This window comes from Falco peregrinus, chromosome 1 (assembly GCF_023634155.1).
Source record: "Falco peregrinus isolate bFalPer1 chromosome 1, bFalPer1.pri, whole genome shotgun sequence".
In the NCBI taxonomy this organism is placed as follows: Eukaryota; Metazoa; Chordata; class Aves; order Falconiformes; family Falconidae; genus Falco; species Falco peregrinus.
Window position 1 is genome coordinate 6,980,245 of NC_073721.1, and position 16,774 is coordinate 6,997,018.

Consider the following 16,774-nt stretch of genomic DNA (forward strand, 5'->3'; position numbering starts at 1 on the left):
TTTTAAAAAAACAAACCTACTGTGTTAAAAATAGATTTTCAAAACCAATTATAAAGTTCCAATTTTTGCTGTAATAGCTATGGGACAATTACAAATTGACTTAACGCCTCAAAGCAAATCATCACCGTTTAAAATACTTTGTCATGCCTACTATCCCTATCCTCATAACATTTCATTTTATGTTAATGTGTCATGTGTTAGAAAATCATGTAACGATAAAGAAAATGTTCATGTGGAAGGTTAGAAACGACTTTAATGAGTTATTATTACCTTGCTCGCAGACTGTTGGTAATATTTTTGTGTTATTTTAATGTATTCTGAGTAGAGACAGAGGCACTAGTCAGATTGGATCATCAAGAACATTCCCCTGGGAATCAGGGCAGGATATAGTCCCCTAAGAAATGATGTGTCAGATTAAGCTGATGCTGTATTCACAGGAGATACAACAACACACAGTGAAATAGGAAAACACACCAAAATATGTTATCTATGTCACATCTGCTATGACTTGGTGTGGTGCTGTGGGGACTGACGCAGTGGCCACGGCGGTACTGCTCGGGCTGCGGTGTGAGCTAGCGGGATCCTCGCACACCTGCAGCTGCCTCCGCCGTATAATAGGAGGGTGATGCCTCCCATAATTTGTTCACCTGCCCCCGCCACTGAAATGGGCTCCTGCTGGAAGCAGGAGGATGGCAAGGATGCAACAAAACAGGCGTGAAAGAACAAACATGGTCCTGGCTGAAGGCAGTGGTGGTAGCGGTGCCTGTAGGTGGGCTTGAGGCTGATCTCCAACTCTACTTAAAGGGATGTTGTGTTACTCATCATCAGTAAATGATTAGTATCGGTCCAGGACTGTAACAGATATTTAAAGAGGCAAAAGATATTAAATGCCACTGTATTAAGATAGGAGCATTATGAATATAATGCCGGGGTAGGCTGTTTCAGCCCACAGAAGTCAAGGAATTCGTAGGCTGCCCAACTGCTGTGTTCCCACTGCGTTGGGGGTCACTTTTTGGTTCCCTTTGCATACTGCCGGCCTGATCGTGTGGGGACACACCTGCAAATAAAACCTTACTGAGAGACGGTGGCTCCTGTGCAAACACAACTTCACATCTCCTAGTCCTCGGGCCTGTGAATCTCAGCTAGGAGGTTACGTTCACGTTGCCTTTTTGAATAAATGTTAAAAACTGAATAGATGATAGTACATAGTATTCCATTTTGTCATGCTTAGAACTTCATTATTTCTGCATTAAATTGGTAACATTCTCTTGCTCTTATCCCAAGCAGTAGGTGTAGTAATCTGTGCCATCTAATGTCATACAAGAGATCTGTTTTGAGGCTCCAGAAATTTCCTTAGGTCCTAATAAAAGAAAGCTTATTTCATTTGGCTGTCTCAAAAATGGCTAAGGAGAATTTTAGCTTTTGAAGAACACTTCTAGGAAATGTTTTTAGGAAAAACAAAGAGAAATATCAGCCTGGAAAGAATTCTTTTCAGACAGTTGGAGAAGCCGCTTCCAAGGAAAATACTCTTATTTGGGTTGGCATATACAGCACCTTGAATATTCCTTGTAAGCTTGGAGGGTAGTTTGTTATTTTTTTTTCTTTAATCAAATGTTTTCCCCTGATCCTGCTTGTTGGAGACAAGCCCAAAGCCACCAGATTCTGATCCAAAAGGGAATTTCCCAAAGTTCGTCTCGTGGGCTTAAAAATGAAAAATAGGACCAAGCCATCAGAAGTTACAACTTTGTTATCGGTTTCCTCCATCACATCTTCTGTGGAGCGTATGATAGGCTGAAATTGTTCTTTGCTCAGGCAGTAAGATGGGTGGGGAGTCACCAGAGGCGATACGCAACAGGTTATCAATAGAGTCCGCTGAGGCTGGGTAACGTGGAGGGTGTCGCAGGATGAAACCCTGCAGGGTCTCCTCCGGCTTCAAGCGGTCACCGCGCGGCGGGGGCTGGTGCTGACTCAGGGCACAGGCCGGCGACGGGGAAGGTCCCGTCAGCCTCAGCAGGCTTCAGGGCAGGAGCTCAGGCTTCTCCGTCCCCTGCACAGCCTTCAGGACCAAACAGCTGCAGGGTACAGCCACCGTTCCGGCTGGCGCAAAGGCGTCAAAAAACAGAGACTGCTGGTTTTCCTTGGGGAGGGTCTGTGATGGGCCCGAGCACCTCTACGGGCCTTGGGAAACATGATGGCACCTTGTTCTGTGAGCTGAAGGGAGCTGGCCCCGTAGGTCCAAGGAGTGGTAATCAGCTGTGCAATGCCATAAAATTATTCAGCCTTGAGTAACTGATTCCTAATGGAGTAACTGGGTTGTAGTGGAGTTTTATTTCATTTTTTTTCATTGTCACATTTTTGCAGGAATCCTTCATTAACATTTTCCAGGTGTCATGGTTTAAAGCGTTGGAGTCTGAACTCTTTTTTGCTTTGTGTATTGGACACCTCCTCTCCATCCCAGGAAAAGGCTGCTGAAGTGGAAACACTCCTTTCACTTATTCATAGTTGCCTAGTAAGTGCAACGTTGTGTTATTTGCATGTGTCCATAAATGACTGTATCACCTCAGACTAAGGAAGATGTACACCCATCTGAGTGATCCTTACAGAAATTCAATGCATTCCGAATATGTCCATAAATATAAAGAAAACAAGAGGGAGAGGGAGAGGGATAGGGACAGGGACAGGGACAGGGACAGCAATACCAATACTAACAGCTTTTCCGGAAAACATACTTCGTTTAGTATTCATGCTGGTGATCAGTAAGTAAGAAATGTGTGTAAGAGGTTTGCACATGGACAGTGAAATGCACATAGCACGTGACCATTTTATAAAGAAAGTAAATATAGACTTCCAAAACCTTTTATTCATGATCTCATGGTTTTGTCATTCTCTGGAAGTAAAAATATTGACATTTACCAGGCTGTTTGTTCCAGCTTTCTGATCTCCTGCAGTTTATTTTTATAACAACCTTATCGATGAGCCTCTTACTCAGCTCTCTAGGTTTAACTGAGTTGAGTCGATTTGTTACCACAGCTTCAAGTAGCTGTTACAGAACAAGCGAGACATCCTAATAAAGCTGTAAACGTGTTTACTCAAACATGGTATTGATTTTACTTGGAGAGGGAGAAGCTAGTGCTTAGCATGGTGTCAGGGAGGATGAATTTAACTGCAGTTTTTCATTGTCATCTGTCATGGTTGTGAAACACTAAGTGAAACCACAAGAGGATAATTAGAATTGCCAGAAATTTAGCCCCTAAAATCAGTTAACCACTTGAGATTTTTGTAGTTTAATTAGTTTTTATTAAAACTTTCCTCCAGTGGTATAGTCGGGAAGGGTTTTCTAATGTTCTTTTCAGTGAGAGTGAGATTTCAAGGTTGCCACTTGTTAGATATACATCTTAAATGACTTTTTCTGAAAGGGTTGCTAACCTTTTTTCTCTCCCTTGTAATTAGCCTGGCACGGCAGTTCCACAGAAGCACAGAGCCATTTCATTTTAAAAGAGAGGGACAGACACTTGTTTGTACACATACACATTTGTAGTTAATAACATACATGTGCTTGCGTGGAATAATTCTTACGCTGTATTTTGAGAGAGAAAGCGCGAAGGTGTGTGAAGGTTGAAAGAAGTGTAATGTATTTGAAGATGCTTACATTTAATTTGTCTTATATACTGTAAGTCTAATGTGTCAGACCACGGTGCCAAAATACATGAAAACAGAAGCCAAATCCCACCCTTAATCACAAACGTTTCCATTTAGAATAGCCAGCATTTGGTTTGATAGCAATGGGCAGGGCCTCTGGCTTACCACAGTTCTTGGCTGTAATATCCACCATCTGCCACAAAATTAAAAAAGGAGAAACCTCAGCACGTTGACGTACGGTTGTTCAGTGACTATATTGCAGAATCATCCGATGCCAACATCTTTTACAAAATCTAGGTTGGCTGGTTGGCTCTTGGCACCAGCGCTGCAAACCACCTGATTACCACTGACCAGACTCGTGCTACCACAACACTAACCCGCTCCAACGGTGCTAAACGGCATCCAAAAAAGCCTCAGTCATACCGGCAACAAGGCTTTCAATTGCTAGCGTAGTGTTTCTTGAAAGCAGCATCTTCCCACACTGCTGGCCTGAAAGCTAGTGGGATCACGTAAAAATAGATGAGCGCTCGAGCAACTGTGATAAATGCTCTATACAAACGGGAGCATGAGAAGGGGCTTGCAGCTGTCCCCCATGGTGGAGTAACACTGCTGGAAAACAGACAGTTCGCAAATGAAGCTGTAGAAACTTCAAATACAAAAAAGAGGAGACAGCTCAGCTGTTGGTGATCCTTTCTGTGGCTGGGAGGACTCTGCTGGTGAGTGGCCTGGCTAGAGTGGGTGACACCAGGTGCTTCAGGGTTCAGCTGGGAGAGGAGGATTGTCTGCGAGCATCCTGCGCAGAAAGGTCGTGAGGGGCTCTGACTCAGGATCGGCTTGTAACTGTTTATAATTAATGCCTTTGATAATTGCTTTTTTTCTGCTTTTCTCACTTGCATGTAAAGAAATACATTAATTTTGCCCTGGGCGTTTTATAAAGGTTGGAAGCATGAGAGAAACTGCAGAAAGACGAGTAGTGGGGGAGCTGGGTGTCGGAGGCTATAAACGGATTTCCAGCCAGCATTAGTAATTAACAGTCATTAAAATTAATTGTCAAGTGTACAATTTGAAATGAAACATTTGGCTTCAATATGAGCTGTTTTTAAGTGTTGTTAAACCATTATTGAAGCAGACCAGAACTGTTTTAAAATCTCTGCGATCGGACTCCCACATTCCCATCCAACTGCAGTAGCACTAGGCGTTCGTTCCCAATTGCCACCGATAGTCTGGAAACAAAACTTTCAAAGAAATCCCTGGTTTCGGTGACAGAGATGTCTGTTTTGCTGGCCACAAGGATATGAGCGTGGTTCTCCTTTAATCATTTTTGAAGTGCTACTCAGCTCCTGGCAGTAACAAAGTAAAGACACCACCTTTTGTGCCAGCCGGTGGGCTGTCTCGCCGTGTCTTTTCAGGCTGGGGCTGACATCCCCAAAGAGATCCAAGCTGGTTGCAGCAAGGGCCCCGGGTTGGGTCTGGATTTCAAGGCTCAAGCACCACTTCTGGCACTTGGCTTACAGAACTTTTCATTCGTGGTGAGCACAAAAAGGAAGAAAGCAACTTGGCTTTTCTGTCCCTCATTCTGTTTGCAGACCTAACAATTGTAGATGTTGTCTTTGAGCATGTGTAGTAAGGAAGCTGGAGATAATAAAGATTAACGCTCAATTATTTCAGGCACACTTTTCAGAGCAAAGTGATTGCTGAGATGGTTTTCTCTACTGAGCAGAAAAGAAATAATTATGGGCCGAAAATAGCTGTTGGTGTGTTATAATCACTTCTATCATCTGGGAATGCAAATACGTTTTGTACCACTCTAAGGTTTAAAGCAGCTTTTGAAGCAAAGTTGTCTTTGCTTTCTAGGAAGATAAGTGGGATGAATTGGACACAGTTCCAAAGACGTTCTTACCGTGACTGCGTACAAGGGGGTTACTTGGCTGCCTGTGCCTGTGAGGGACAAAAAGCATCGCAGTCTGCTCCGAGAGCTTACCGAGATGGCCGATGACAGGACAGTGGCCTCCCAGGCATCCGACGACTGCTGCTTCCCGTCCCCCAGAAATGATAAACGCTTTGGATGTCAGGGCAGGAGGCAGACAAGTGGGAAAGCCTCGGGTTTGGGTCTTGCCTTTGTGTTCTGGCGCGAAGAGAGCGCTTCAACGCGCCTAACACCGGCCACGGCTCCAGCAGTGCCAAAATGCTGGTGCTGAATAGCTGCAGTTAGGAGACAGTAGACGATATTGCCTGAAGTTTTTTTGGTAAAATATTCGAAGTGAAGTTGTTTTGTGTGGCCAGGTTATGCCACCACTTTGTGCACTCCATTCCAGTGATAGCCAGGGACGAGCTCAGGCCGTGGCAGAAGTTAAAATAGTTGCTGAGCTACTTCAGTATGTGCTGGGATGATCCAGCTGTGTGATCCCAGGCCCGTGCTACAGGATCAGAGATCAATCCTGCCCTTTCTGTCTGTGAAATTGTAGGAGGAGTGTGAAGTGAGTCTGAAGCCATGTTCGCTTATCTTCTTGCATTTCCAGTCATGGCACCTTAAAGAGCTTACAGCCTTCAACTGCTTATCACCTCCCCTCCACCGCCGCGCTCGCTGGGAGAGCTGCTGGAGTGCTCACGAACCCACTTCAGTTGAAATCGGCTGGGTTAGCAGAGATCTGCTGTTCCACAGCTTACCGTTGAAACTGATCTGCTTCGTTTTGACGGAGTATCAGGTTATACAAGCAGCGAAGAAGGATGGGGAAAAACAGATGGGGCAGTAACTTCTTCAGCTGGAACTCAACGATCTGAATCCATGCCTTGAGAGTATGACTCATGGGGTTTGCATCACAGAACCTTATCCATCGGAGGAGGCAAGCTCTGAGTTATATTCTGACCAGGCTGCTTTTTATGCGTTAACTAAAAAGAACATTCTGCAGCTAAGGCAGCCAACCCGATGGAGCTCTTTGTTGCTCTGCTCAAACAACAGTGCTTCCTGGTGTTCCCTCGGGTTCCGCTTTGCCAAGTGCCTCGTCTTGGTATGTGATGTAGTTCCGTGTTTGTGATGTGTGTGTTTGTATTGTCACTCAATGCGATATTGTGTCAGATACTGCTACTCCTCTTTCATCTACGGAACACATACCTTTTAAGAGAAACTCAACAGACGAGAATGGTTTGAGGGCAAACTCCCCACTGCGGTTTCTGCATCTCTCATATATGACAGCTGTACTTAACGTCATTTCTCCACCACTCTGAAATCATAGAAATCTCTCATTTCTATCCCCAATTAGAACAGGATGTTTTTTCACCTGATTCTGCTTCCACTTAGATCAGAATAAATAAGGAGTAGCTCCACTGAAGAAAAAAAATAGATACCAGCTCGAAACTACTGTGAGCCTGAGGGGTAGTGACAGTCTTGGTCTAACTGGTGTTGAAAAATAATTCATGTTTTATGGTCCTTTGCTCCTTGGATTTTCTCATCTCTGTGTATGTTTGATGCCTTGATCATAAAACTTAGAGGACAGTTGTTCCTTCATGTATAAACCCCTCGCTGAATTCATGCTCTGCACAAAGCCTAGCCTGGTGTTTGCCATTGGAGGCCTGCCCAGTGCATCTCCGATACTTACTGAATCAGAAATGGCCTGGCTTAACAGCCTCATTTTACATACGGTTACAACTTGCTCTCAGGTTTTAACCACCCAGAAGCACATTGGCAAGCTGCTGCCTCCCAGGCAGCTTAAATTTAATGATTGACATTCTCCACGTATCCAAGAAAGTTTCTCCTAAGAATGCATGTTAATTTAATGGAGAGCAGACCATTTTCATCTCCTTACTCAGAAATCGTCTGATTTCTGCCAGGCATGCTGTTTGAATTTCTCAGCTGTTACCCAGCTATTACAGCTGGACCATCCTGCCGCAGTTGTGTTGTCTGTCATCCCCTGACTGCCATCAGTGATAGCGCTCACAGCAGTTTCTTCCTGTTGCAGACTCTCGTCTCTGTACGCTGAGAGCTCCTGTCTTCTTCACTTGTGCTTGTGGACTTACTGTTGGTGAAGCACTCATTTTTTCCCAGCTAGTGTCAGTCAGTGTCTGTGAAATTCCAGCTAATACGTAGTTCTCTGGAAAAGTATCGATGTCGGAAACGTATGAGTTTTTTCCTAGTTGTCAGCTAACATGCCTGCTTTCTGTGGCCCCCCTAATCCAATGAAAAGTGTTTGATTTTATAGATCTAGGAGTTTCAAACTCCTCTCCCATTCGGTGCAGCTTAGAGAAAACTATACATCAAGGAGGCTTCTTTTCACTCTCAGTTGTGACCGAGAAGCCAAGACAGATCTTGGTAATTCATGAAAATAGGGTCATTTGCTCACCAGTATTGTCCTTCATTGACCTAACCTTATTTTTCATGTTTTACATGATTTTTTAATCTTCAAGGAGCAGACATTATTGCATAGTATAGAATATTTTTATCGTCTTCTAAAAATACCCTCTCATGTGCCACAAAAGGAAGTATTTAGAGAAGGAGCACAGGTTCATGTGCTCCCGTTACCAGGTGCCCACACCACAACGTAATGTCAAGTCTTTGTTCCAGTAGTAACCAAGCTGAGCAGAGAAAGTGTATCTGAAAGCCGGCTAGCCAAACGTGTCATCTTCAGATCAAAATTTGCAATTTGTCAGGAACTGGTACCGATGAGCTACACGGTACTTACGTAAGACGCGGTGTCAAGACCACGCCAAGGCCCAGGGCCTGTCAGAGCGTGACACAGGACCTTGAAATGGAGGAAGAAAGCTTTGAAAGGGACATGTTTCAGCTTGCTACAGTTCTGATTTTCCTGGGCATGTCTCCCTTGCCTTCTGTGATTGGATGAGGAAGAGAGACACATCTGAAACATATTAAAAACAGGATAAAAGTGCATAAAATATTACCCCTAGAAGGACAGAGTGGACTTTGAAATTATAAGATACTAAGTTTACTTTTCACATCCTGAAAAATTTTTCTAAGTTTAAAATACGTTTTTCACTTCTACCATAACTTCTGTCATTCTTTCAATCACAATAGTTTCAGCCAAGACAAAATATTTCCGAAGTGAGGGACTCAATCCGTAACATTTCTGCTGCCACTTGTACTTTTTCAAGTACCTTCTTAGGACTCTCTGCTTATATTCATTTAAAGAGGCGCTGTGGTTCTCAAAACACTCGGCTCCCAGGGGCTGCTGCTTCTCGAAGCCATGCTCCGCGGCTGTGCTAGCCGAGGCAGTGAACAGGGTGCCCCGATTCTGCGCCCCGCTTGGTTCTCCGTCCGGTTTGCTGTTTCCGTGGGTGCCTGACCGTGCTAAGAGGTGCCCGTTTGTTTCTGAACTTGGGTTAAATGTCACGTAATCAAGGGGAACAGATGTCACCTGCCTTTCCTCAACAGGTAAAAATTTCTCACCTTTTCCTTGTGAACACCTGTAACTGTGGATATAGAAAACGTTTTGTGTTATGTGCCTTTCTCTTTTTTTGAGACAAGCTTGCGGAGTGACAGCAGCGTGGGGCTGTCGCTGTAGCCGGCAGGAACAGAAGGAGCTCCCTTCGGCAGGGAAAACCGCTTATTTGTTTTCAGAATGGTATTTGAGGAATGAGGGGGTCGCTCTGGAAAAGAGGAGAGCAAGAACTCTGGTGAAGTCATGTTGAGGGCACTAATACAGATCAGTCTCAATAGTCTTTAGTTTACCTGAAGCTGCCAAATGGAGACTTCAGGTAGAAATAGCAGCAGCAGCACTCCAACTCAGCAGGTCACTGGAGCGCCATACTGAATTTCAACTAGCCGGGCTACTTGTGTACGTACAGCTGGGCCAGTGTGTCAGTGCTTTGCCTTGTGACAAACCGGTACTTTCAAAAAAACTAATCTAACCATTTTCTTCTCTTTCTCTCTCGCTTTGTTCCATAGGCTTTCTCTCACAGCTTGTCTATGACCGGCCGGTGACCGAGTGCATCCGGGCTGGACATTACGCAGCCAGCGTAATTATCAAGCGTTCAGGTTGCACCTTCCCAGAGAAGCCTGACTTCCACTGATAGTGGTGATTCAGAGGGATCAAGAGTAACTCCCATGTTGCCGTGGGATTGCTGCCTAAATTTTTCCTCCTTCCCTTTCCTCACCTTTCCTATTACCTGCATCAACGCTTCTGTACTTCTGTTCATTGTATTCTAAACAAAATATATATTTCCATGGTGTTTTCCTTTTCATACCACTACAATGTCTCAGTAGTCTTAACTTTTGGAAACAGTGCTAATTTGAAGCTTATTGTCTCATCCATCAGGAAAAATTGTTCTATTTACACAGTTTATAAGGAAGCCCCACGTAAATGACACTGCTGATTAACACCTTTAAAATACTTCTGTTGAGTTACCTAGTTTGTATCCAGCTGTGGCCAAACCCTACCCAACTTAACCTGAGATCAACAGACCTGACTTCATTTGTCACGTAACATTATAAACCAGGAATTGTTCTTTCTACGTAGCGGAGTCACACTAGTGTAAAGAGCAGCGTAAATGTCCCCAGAGTTTCCTTACGTATTTGAGCGTACAAGATCTGGCCATCAGATCCAGCCCAGCTTCCACGAAAGCCAGCAGTTGTCTTGTCAGTAATTGAGGGACGTGATCCACAGCTGCTGTCGTGCATTCAGTCGTCTCGCACTGACACCAGTAGCTTTGGGTCTGGCACCGTGTGAGAGCGGAGTCTGGCCACCCCAGGTACAGCCACCGCCAGCCATCAGGTGAGCCAGTGATTTCGGGGCAGGTGCACAAGCTGATGATGGACATAACCACAGGGACAGATCCTCTCTCCTCCACGTGAGCTTTCTAGAGGCTGTGTTTAGTTAAGGTACACATACTGAAAATGAGGTACAGAAATATTTATGCAGGCTATATTGACAGGATATGCCAAACAGAATCTCTGAAACGCACATTTTTAAACTTTTAATTTACTTTGGATAATTGAGCAGTATGGTGGATTTTGTTTGTATTTACAGTATTCAAAGAGGTGATCTGACACTGCATTCATTACTTTGCTATGTAATTTGATACTGATAAATAAAAAATTGTGATACAGTAACCCCTGGTTTTGTATTGGTGTGTGTCCGGCTTTCCTCTGTGTACCATATTGAAATGGGAGCGGGAAGCGGGTGCGTAACCCACAGTGCGTGCTAGATCTCAACATTTTATACGTGGCTTTCAGTGTATGGGGAGGTGTTCAAGGGTGATCTCAGCTGTAAGGATGGGAAGGAACATCAGCTTGGGGTGTGTACCACAGGAGAGATGAAAAATTAATGGCTAGGGTTCATCAGAGGATGTTAAGTCGGTGCACTTCACTGCGTAGCGTGGAACAAGGGATGCAGAGAGACTGAATGTTGTTATTGCAGTTTGTGCTTTGCAAAGAGTGTGGGGAGAAATGAAGTCTGTGATCCCAATGCCCTTGTTTGGCCCAGCATCCACTCTGATATATTGGACAACAGGCTCTGTCATCTTAGAGGTCACCTGGTGGGACCCCTGCAAGTACATCAGGGAGCTTCAAACCTGCCACCTCTGGAAGTCCTCGTGGGGCCATCGTCGCAAGCACGTCTCTGCATTGTAAGTACGATCTGTTCTTGGAGGGCTCGGGCTCACAGCCTCTATCTGAAAGAGGCTGCCGGTACAGGCCTTGTCTGCCTGTGCACCTATTCACGAACAGCTTTGTGCAAATAAACTTGTTTCTTCGTAGTGCTGCTCTCAAAAGAGCTTTGGACTTCACATTTCTCAGGAATGAATGTATTGGGGTGAAAATGGAACAGCGAACAAAGCTGAGGCTACAGTGTGCGTGGTCCTCAGGCTTTACAGGTTGACCAGAAGAATGTTACTTTTTACATCTCGTGATTAATTTTTAATTCTTTAACTTGATGTATCCATGCGATACTTTTTAATCAAGAAAAGCTGATAGGCCGAGGAAGGATGTGTTGCAGTCCCTGCTTTTAATGTATGGTCACATATGCCACGCCACACTTACTGCATGGATTTGGTTGTCAGTAAGGAAAAACCCAATGGTCGAGTAGTTGAATTTGCTGTTCCCGTTGCTCTGCATCCCTGACACTTTCCATTCCTTTTGAAACAACTTTGTCAACGTCCTGGCCAGATAATGGCGGCCCATTTAAAACAGAACATAAATAGGTAAACATTCTTTACCATACCAATGAAACTACAAGACAGCATAACTACTGTAAAGGAAGGGAGGCTATGTAAAGGAAGGTAGTTATAACATAGTGAGGGGTTCTTTTTTCCTCCTTTCTCTGGGCTGTTCCTTGTTTTCAGTTCAGGATGCGAGACAGTCAAGTCAGAGGTTCTGTTCTGAGCTCCTCCACTGACGTGCCTGGTGAGCTTGGGCTCCTGACATGTGGCTCCGAGTGTCAGCTACAAGGCGTAATGTGAAGCCAGTGGGAGTAGCTGAGGAATAAACTACTATCCAATTCATGGAAGGGTGTCAGAGTCTGACCCGCTCTATTTAGCCATTCATTATTTCTCCAGTGTCTGTCAATGGATATTCTGGGATGATATATAGATACTTAGAAACGTACTGCCAAATCAGGCTAAATAATTTCAAATTGTGCTGTCAAATTGCCTGACGATTTTGTTCTGGTCTCTTTTCAAGGTCTGTATTTCTTTCCTGCTTCTCACTGATGAAGGGGGGTTTTATCTATATAATGGATAATGGTGCCATCCTTAATATTCTCCCTCATAAATATTCTGCCTCTCTCTTTGGTCCTCTACCAGGTCGTTCCACACAGAGGCATGTTAGAAAACTGGCCTTCCTGAGAAATGTCATTGAAAGAGTTGTCTGCCAGTGACATGTGCCACTGTCTCAAATCCCAGATGGGATAACTGAAGTGAGTCTGTCGCTGAGCTTAAGCCATCATTCAAACCCAGAGTTCTCACCTGGGTTACTTTCAGGAAAACAAGTACTAGAAATCCATTTTCCACTGGCCACCGGGCGAACACGTTGCCCTCACTCAGGTAAAACTTTTCCCTTTTGCTGGCAAAAAGACTGCATCTCCTGTGCCCAGCATCGTGCCTTTGGGGCTCGTTTTAGTGCCACGTCAGTGGGTGGCAATGCTGCTGAGGTCAACAGGCAAGGAAGCAGGCCCAGTGCTTGGAAAGCCGCATGCTAAATAGCCAAGAAGAATTAAGAGCTGGGAACTGGGAAATAAAGGTTGTGTTTCTGTTTCTGCAGGCGATCCACTTTGTTACTTTGGGCAGATGGCTTTCCTCCCTCAATCTCCTTCCCCCCGTAAAGAAGATGGTAAGCTCAGTTAGGTGGCAAACTCGAGAGGTGAAGGTGGTGAGAATTCAAGTAGGGCACTGCCGGCCACATCTGCGTCTGTACTCATTGCTAGTCTTTTGGTTATCTGGAATTTCCCTTTTGTACATGAACTAATTCAAAGCTATTTGTTTACCCTTAAAAACAGTGCTAGCTGTTACTACTTGTTCCGAGGGTTAAGGCAGGGAAGGCAAAGGAGGGGAAAGGAAAGAGGAAAAGCTTTACTGAGAAAGTAAAGTAAAATATGCCACATGAAAATGACAATAGAAACGCACACTGTTTTAAGATGACAAGTCTGGGAACAATCTTTAATTTAAAGGGTCTTATCCACAGTTTTCATAAAGAAATGTTAATTAAAAGTGTGATGACATGTTTGGGATTTAAAGGAAATCATTCTGCAAAGGATTTACAGCAATCACAGCTCCAGAGCATTAGGATTACAGATCCTTGTGCTGTTCCTTTTCAGTGATCATGTGATTGGCCTGCTGTTAAATATAGCTCCCATTTAGTGAATTGAGACAGGCATGGGAAAGGTAGGGATAGTTTCCCTTTAACCAGCGGGATTTCAGAGGTGTTGGAGATTATACAATTCATTAGTTTTTACATAAGATCAAAGGGAGAGAGGAAGTCTTAATTTGGGCACCAACTGCTACTGTCTGAAAGTATTGCAGATTAAACGAGCAGAGAACATGTGCGGTGCTAACTGCCTGTATTAGAGCATGAGCCTATTGTTTTATATCTCACTAACTCATTGTTCTCTTCCCGGAGATAATTCTCACACTTAAGACCTTCGGAGATAGTTATGTCTATTGTGAATAGTTCAGCAACCAACTGGCTCAGAGGTTATTGCCTAAGCATCTTTCCCTTGCTCTAATCCCCTGCAAGGTTTTTTTCTGAGGAGTGTTATTAATCTGAAATGACTGCTAACTGACTCCTGTGTCAAACATTATTCATTATGTGCTTTAAATGCTTCCTGCAGAGGCCAAAATAAATTTTGCTTTTTAAAAGCAGACCACAAGGAGCGCCTATGTAGGGTATTTCCTAAAAGATTAGGCTCAAAATGGCAGTTAAGATGACGAGGGGAAAAAACTACGCTCAAAACAAAGCTTTGCAATTTAACCAGGGACGTACAAAATGGACAAGCCTCAGTTACCGAAACCCACTTCTCATACAGAATTATCTATAAGATGTTCCCGTGAGAGAAAACATGCACCCTTGCAGGGCAGGAGGAATACTCCTATAAAGATGTGGAATAGGCGGCCTTACTGGCAAACAAAGGCCAAATAAGCAAAATTGTTAAAAGCAGTAATTCTTTTGTGTCTTGGGGGTTTTTTTTCAGGTGTCACTGGTGTTGGCATAAAGCGAGAGGGGTTTTTTGTGTCAATGGCACTGACAGGCCTTGCATGCGTAATGACAGTATAGGAAGAGAGACAGACAGATAGATTTGAATAGCAATAAGGTGGGTTTTCTTCAGTGTGAAAAGAGCATGGGATTCATGTGTACCGAGATGAAGTATAGCCTTGCTGCACAGTGCAAATATTTAATGCGGTTCTAACTATCCCTTGGTTATTGGAGTGTGACAGTTAATAGCCGTCAGCTGCCAAACCCAGTGAACAGTTTGGTTCCCTAAAAAGAAAATGAAAAGTTAAAAAATGAAGCCAAGTCAGACTAGAAACCCGCAAATCATAAATGTGCTGTAGTTTAGCAGGCAGATCATCTCCAAAGTTGAGAGCCATGTCGACCTGAGCTGCTTCTCAAATGAGAGAAGGATCGAGGACGTCTGTCTTCTAGTCCCAGCTTTGCCAGGTGCTCACAGGCGAGCCTTGGCTGGGCTTTCTGCCTCCCACGGCCCTGTGACTCCCCAGCGATGTTTGTAAAGGAGGCTGAGTACAGGCTGGAAGGAAGAAAAGCAAAAGCATTATCCTTATTCTGGATCAAATATCTCAAGTCAGTGGCGCAACGTAAATGTGTAAAAAAATGGAAGAGCTCCTAAACTGGGTGTGAGGGAAGCTGTGTGCTTTGAAGGCCTCGCTGCCTGTGGTGCCATGGAAATGCTAACGTTGGTGTAAAACACTGCCCTGAAAGAAGCATTACTCTGAATAATAGCAGCATGTGAGAGAATATGTCAAGAAATAGATTCACCTTGAAAATCACGTCTCATTCTAAATATTACTTTTTATATCCATGCTAGAAGTAACGCTTCACTGTACTTAAAAATTGCTCTGTTTTGAACGCACCTACTTTTGGGGTCCTTGGGGGTATTTAGGGGTATATAGGGTCACATTCTCTCTTCCCCTATGTATTTGCTGGCTGTTCTTCTGTGGTGATAGGTACCGAAGAGATGCGATTAGGCGGCCATGCTCTCCAGGCTCCCTGCAGATGGTGCCTCCGGAGGACAGGTTAGAGCAGGGAGCTGAGCAACAGCCCCTGAAACACTCCGCAGGCAGCTCTGCTGGCTCTGGAGAGAAGGTAGGATGGGACCCAGTCCCCTAAGGCTGTTAGCCATCTAAAGCGGAGCAGAGAGGGGGACCGCTCTTCCCCCGGCCTTTTCCCTTTGTTGGTATCACACTTTCCACAGAAAGGCAAGAGTGGGGAAAAGAGATAACGAACAGGCATATAAAGCAACAAAAAGTGTGACCATCAGCAAAATGACTCGTGTTTAAATTACCTTGATCTCAGTTTCTTAAAATTATTTGGATTGCAAGTTAATGCCGATTCTTCTAATCTCTCCTCTTCACATTAATCCTTGTGGTAGATACTGCACAAAATCCCATTGCTCATCTGCTGTTTGGGCAGTGCTTCCTACACAACCTTTTCTTTCCATAGGATTTATCTCTCTCCTGAAGTATTTCCCCGCAAACACATCTCCTGCCCCAGGTCTCTTCTTAAGAAGAGTAGGCCTGGGGGCTTTTAAGGGGTGAGGCAGTTACCAATCACAACGGGTCTTCCCAAAAATCAGGTTGTTGTCATATCTGCAGATCATTGAATTAGAAATTAAATCATTGATCCAACTTTGGGATTCATTTTCAGGGATATCCTGAATGGTCCTCAAATCACTTGCAGAATTTCCAGGGTTCTATCAAGCTATCACACGCACAGACCTATTTTAGTCTGGCCTGTCCTACAGCATAGCCAGCTGCTGTGGCTGTCTTGCAGGGTAAGGACAAAGCACTTTCCTATTCATCTCCCAAGGTCAGTACAATAGCAAACACATTTTATGTCTGATAGTGAAAAGCATTTATCAGCGCAACTTCTGCATTCCGTAAATGGCCACAGATTTCACAAGATGAACACCCTGGATTTAGGGAAGGTTGTGCTCCAGATACGTGGTGATTTGTAAGTATCGTGAATACATACATGATACATTGCTTTGCCGAAAATCAGCGGTAAAACAGCCTCATGAGGCTTGATGTTTATTATGCACCACAGTGTTTCAGGACAAAGCAAGAAAAAAGATTTTAGCGCATAACCTGGCAAATTCAGCTTGGGAAAGGAAGAAATTAATTTGGAATGACTTGTCATAGTATGTTTACTATAGAAATTTATTATGCCAGCTCAGAAGTTAGCCCTTCAACCCCGACAGCAGCAGCAGCAGCAGCCGCAACAGCAGCAGCTTAAATTGGGCCATGGGAGTCTCACAGAGTAGGAAGATATTTGAGTTTCCCTGAGGCTTAGGGTTCTGCCCTGAAAAGAAGCCTCACATATTGTTGTCTCAAAGAAAAATGATCAATGGTAGTGTGCTTGGGTATTAACTTGCACAATACCAGCTACAGCTTCACAGTTTGGGTTGACATGCAGTACTGCATCATCCTTGGCATGACGTATCTGCACACCCCTGCCTGA

The 16,774-nt window shown here is 44.2% G+C and overlaps 1 protein-coding gene across 4 annotated transcripts in view; it reads left to right on the forward strand.

Moving 5' to 3' along the window:
* Positions 1-10,699, forward strand: part of ADK (adenosine kinase) — a 291,396-nt gene extending 280,697 nt beyond the window's left edge. For all 4 annotated transcript variants that reach the window (XM_055797270.1, XM_055797275.1, XM_055797283.1 and 1 more), the window contains one exon: positions 9,536-10,699. In XM_055797270.1, coding sequence (XP_055653245.1) covers positions 9,536-9,660 — 125 coding nt within the window. In that variant the 3' untranslated portion in view covers positions 9,661-10,699. The remainder of the gene's footprint in view (positions 1-9,535) is intronic.
* Positions 10,700-16,774: the final 6,075 nt, after the last annotated feature.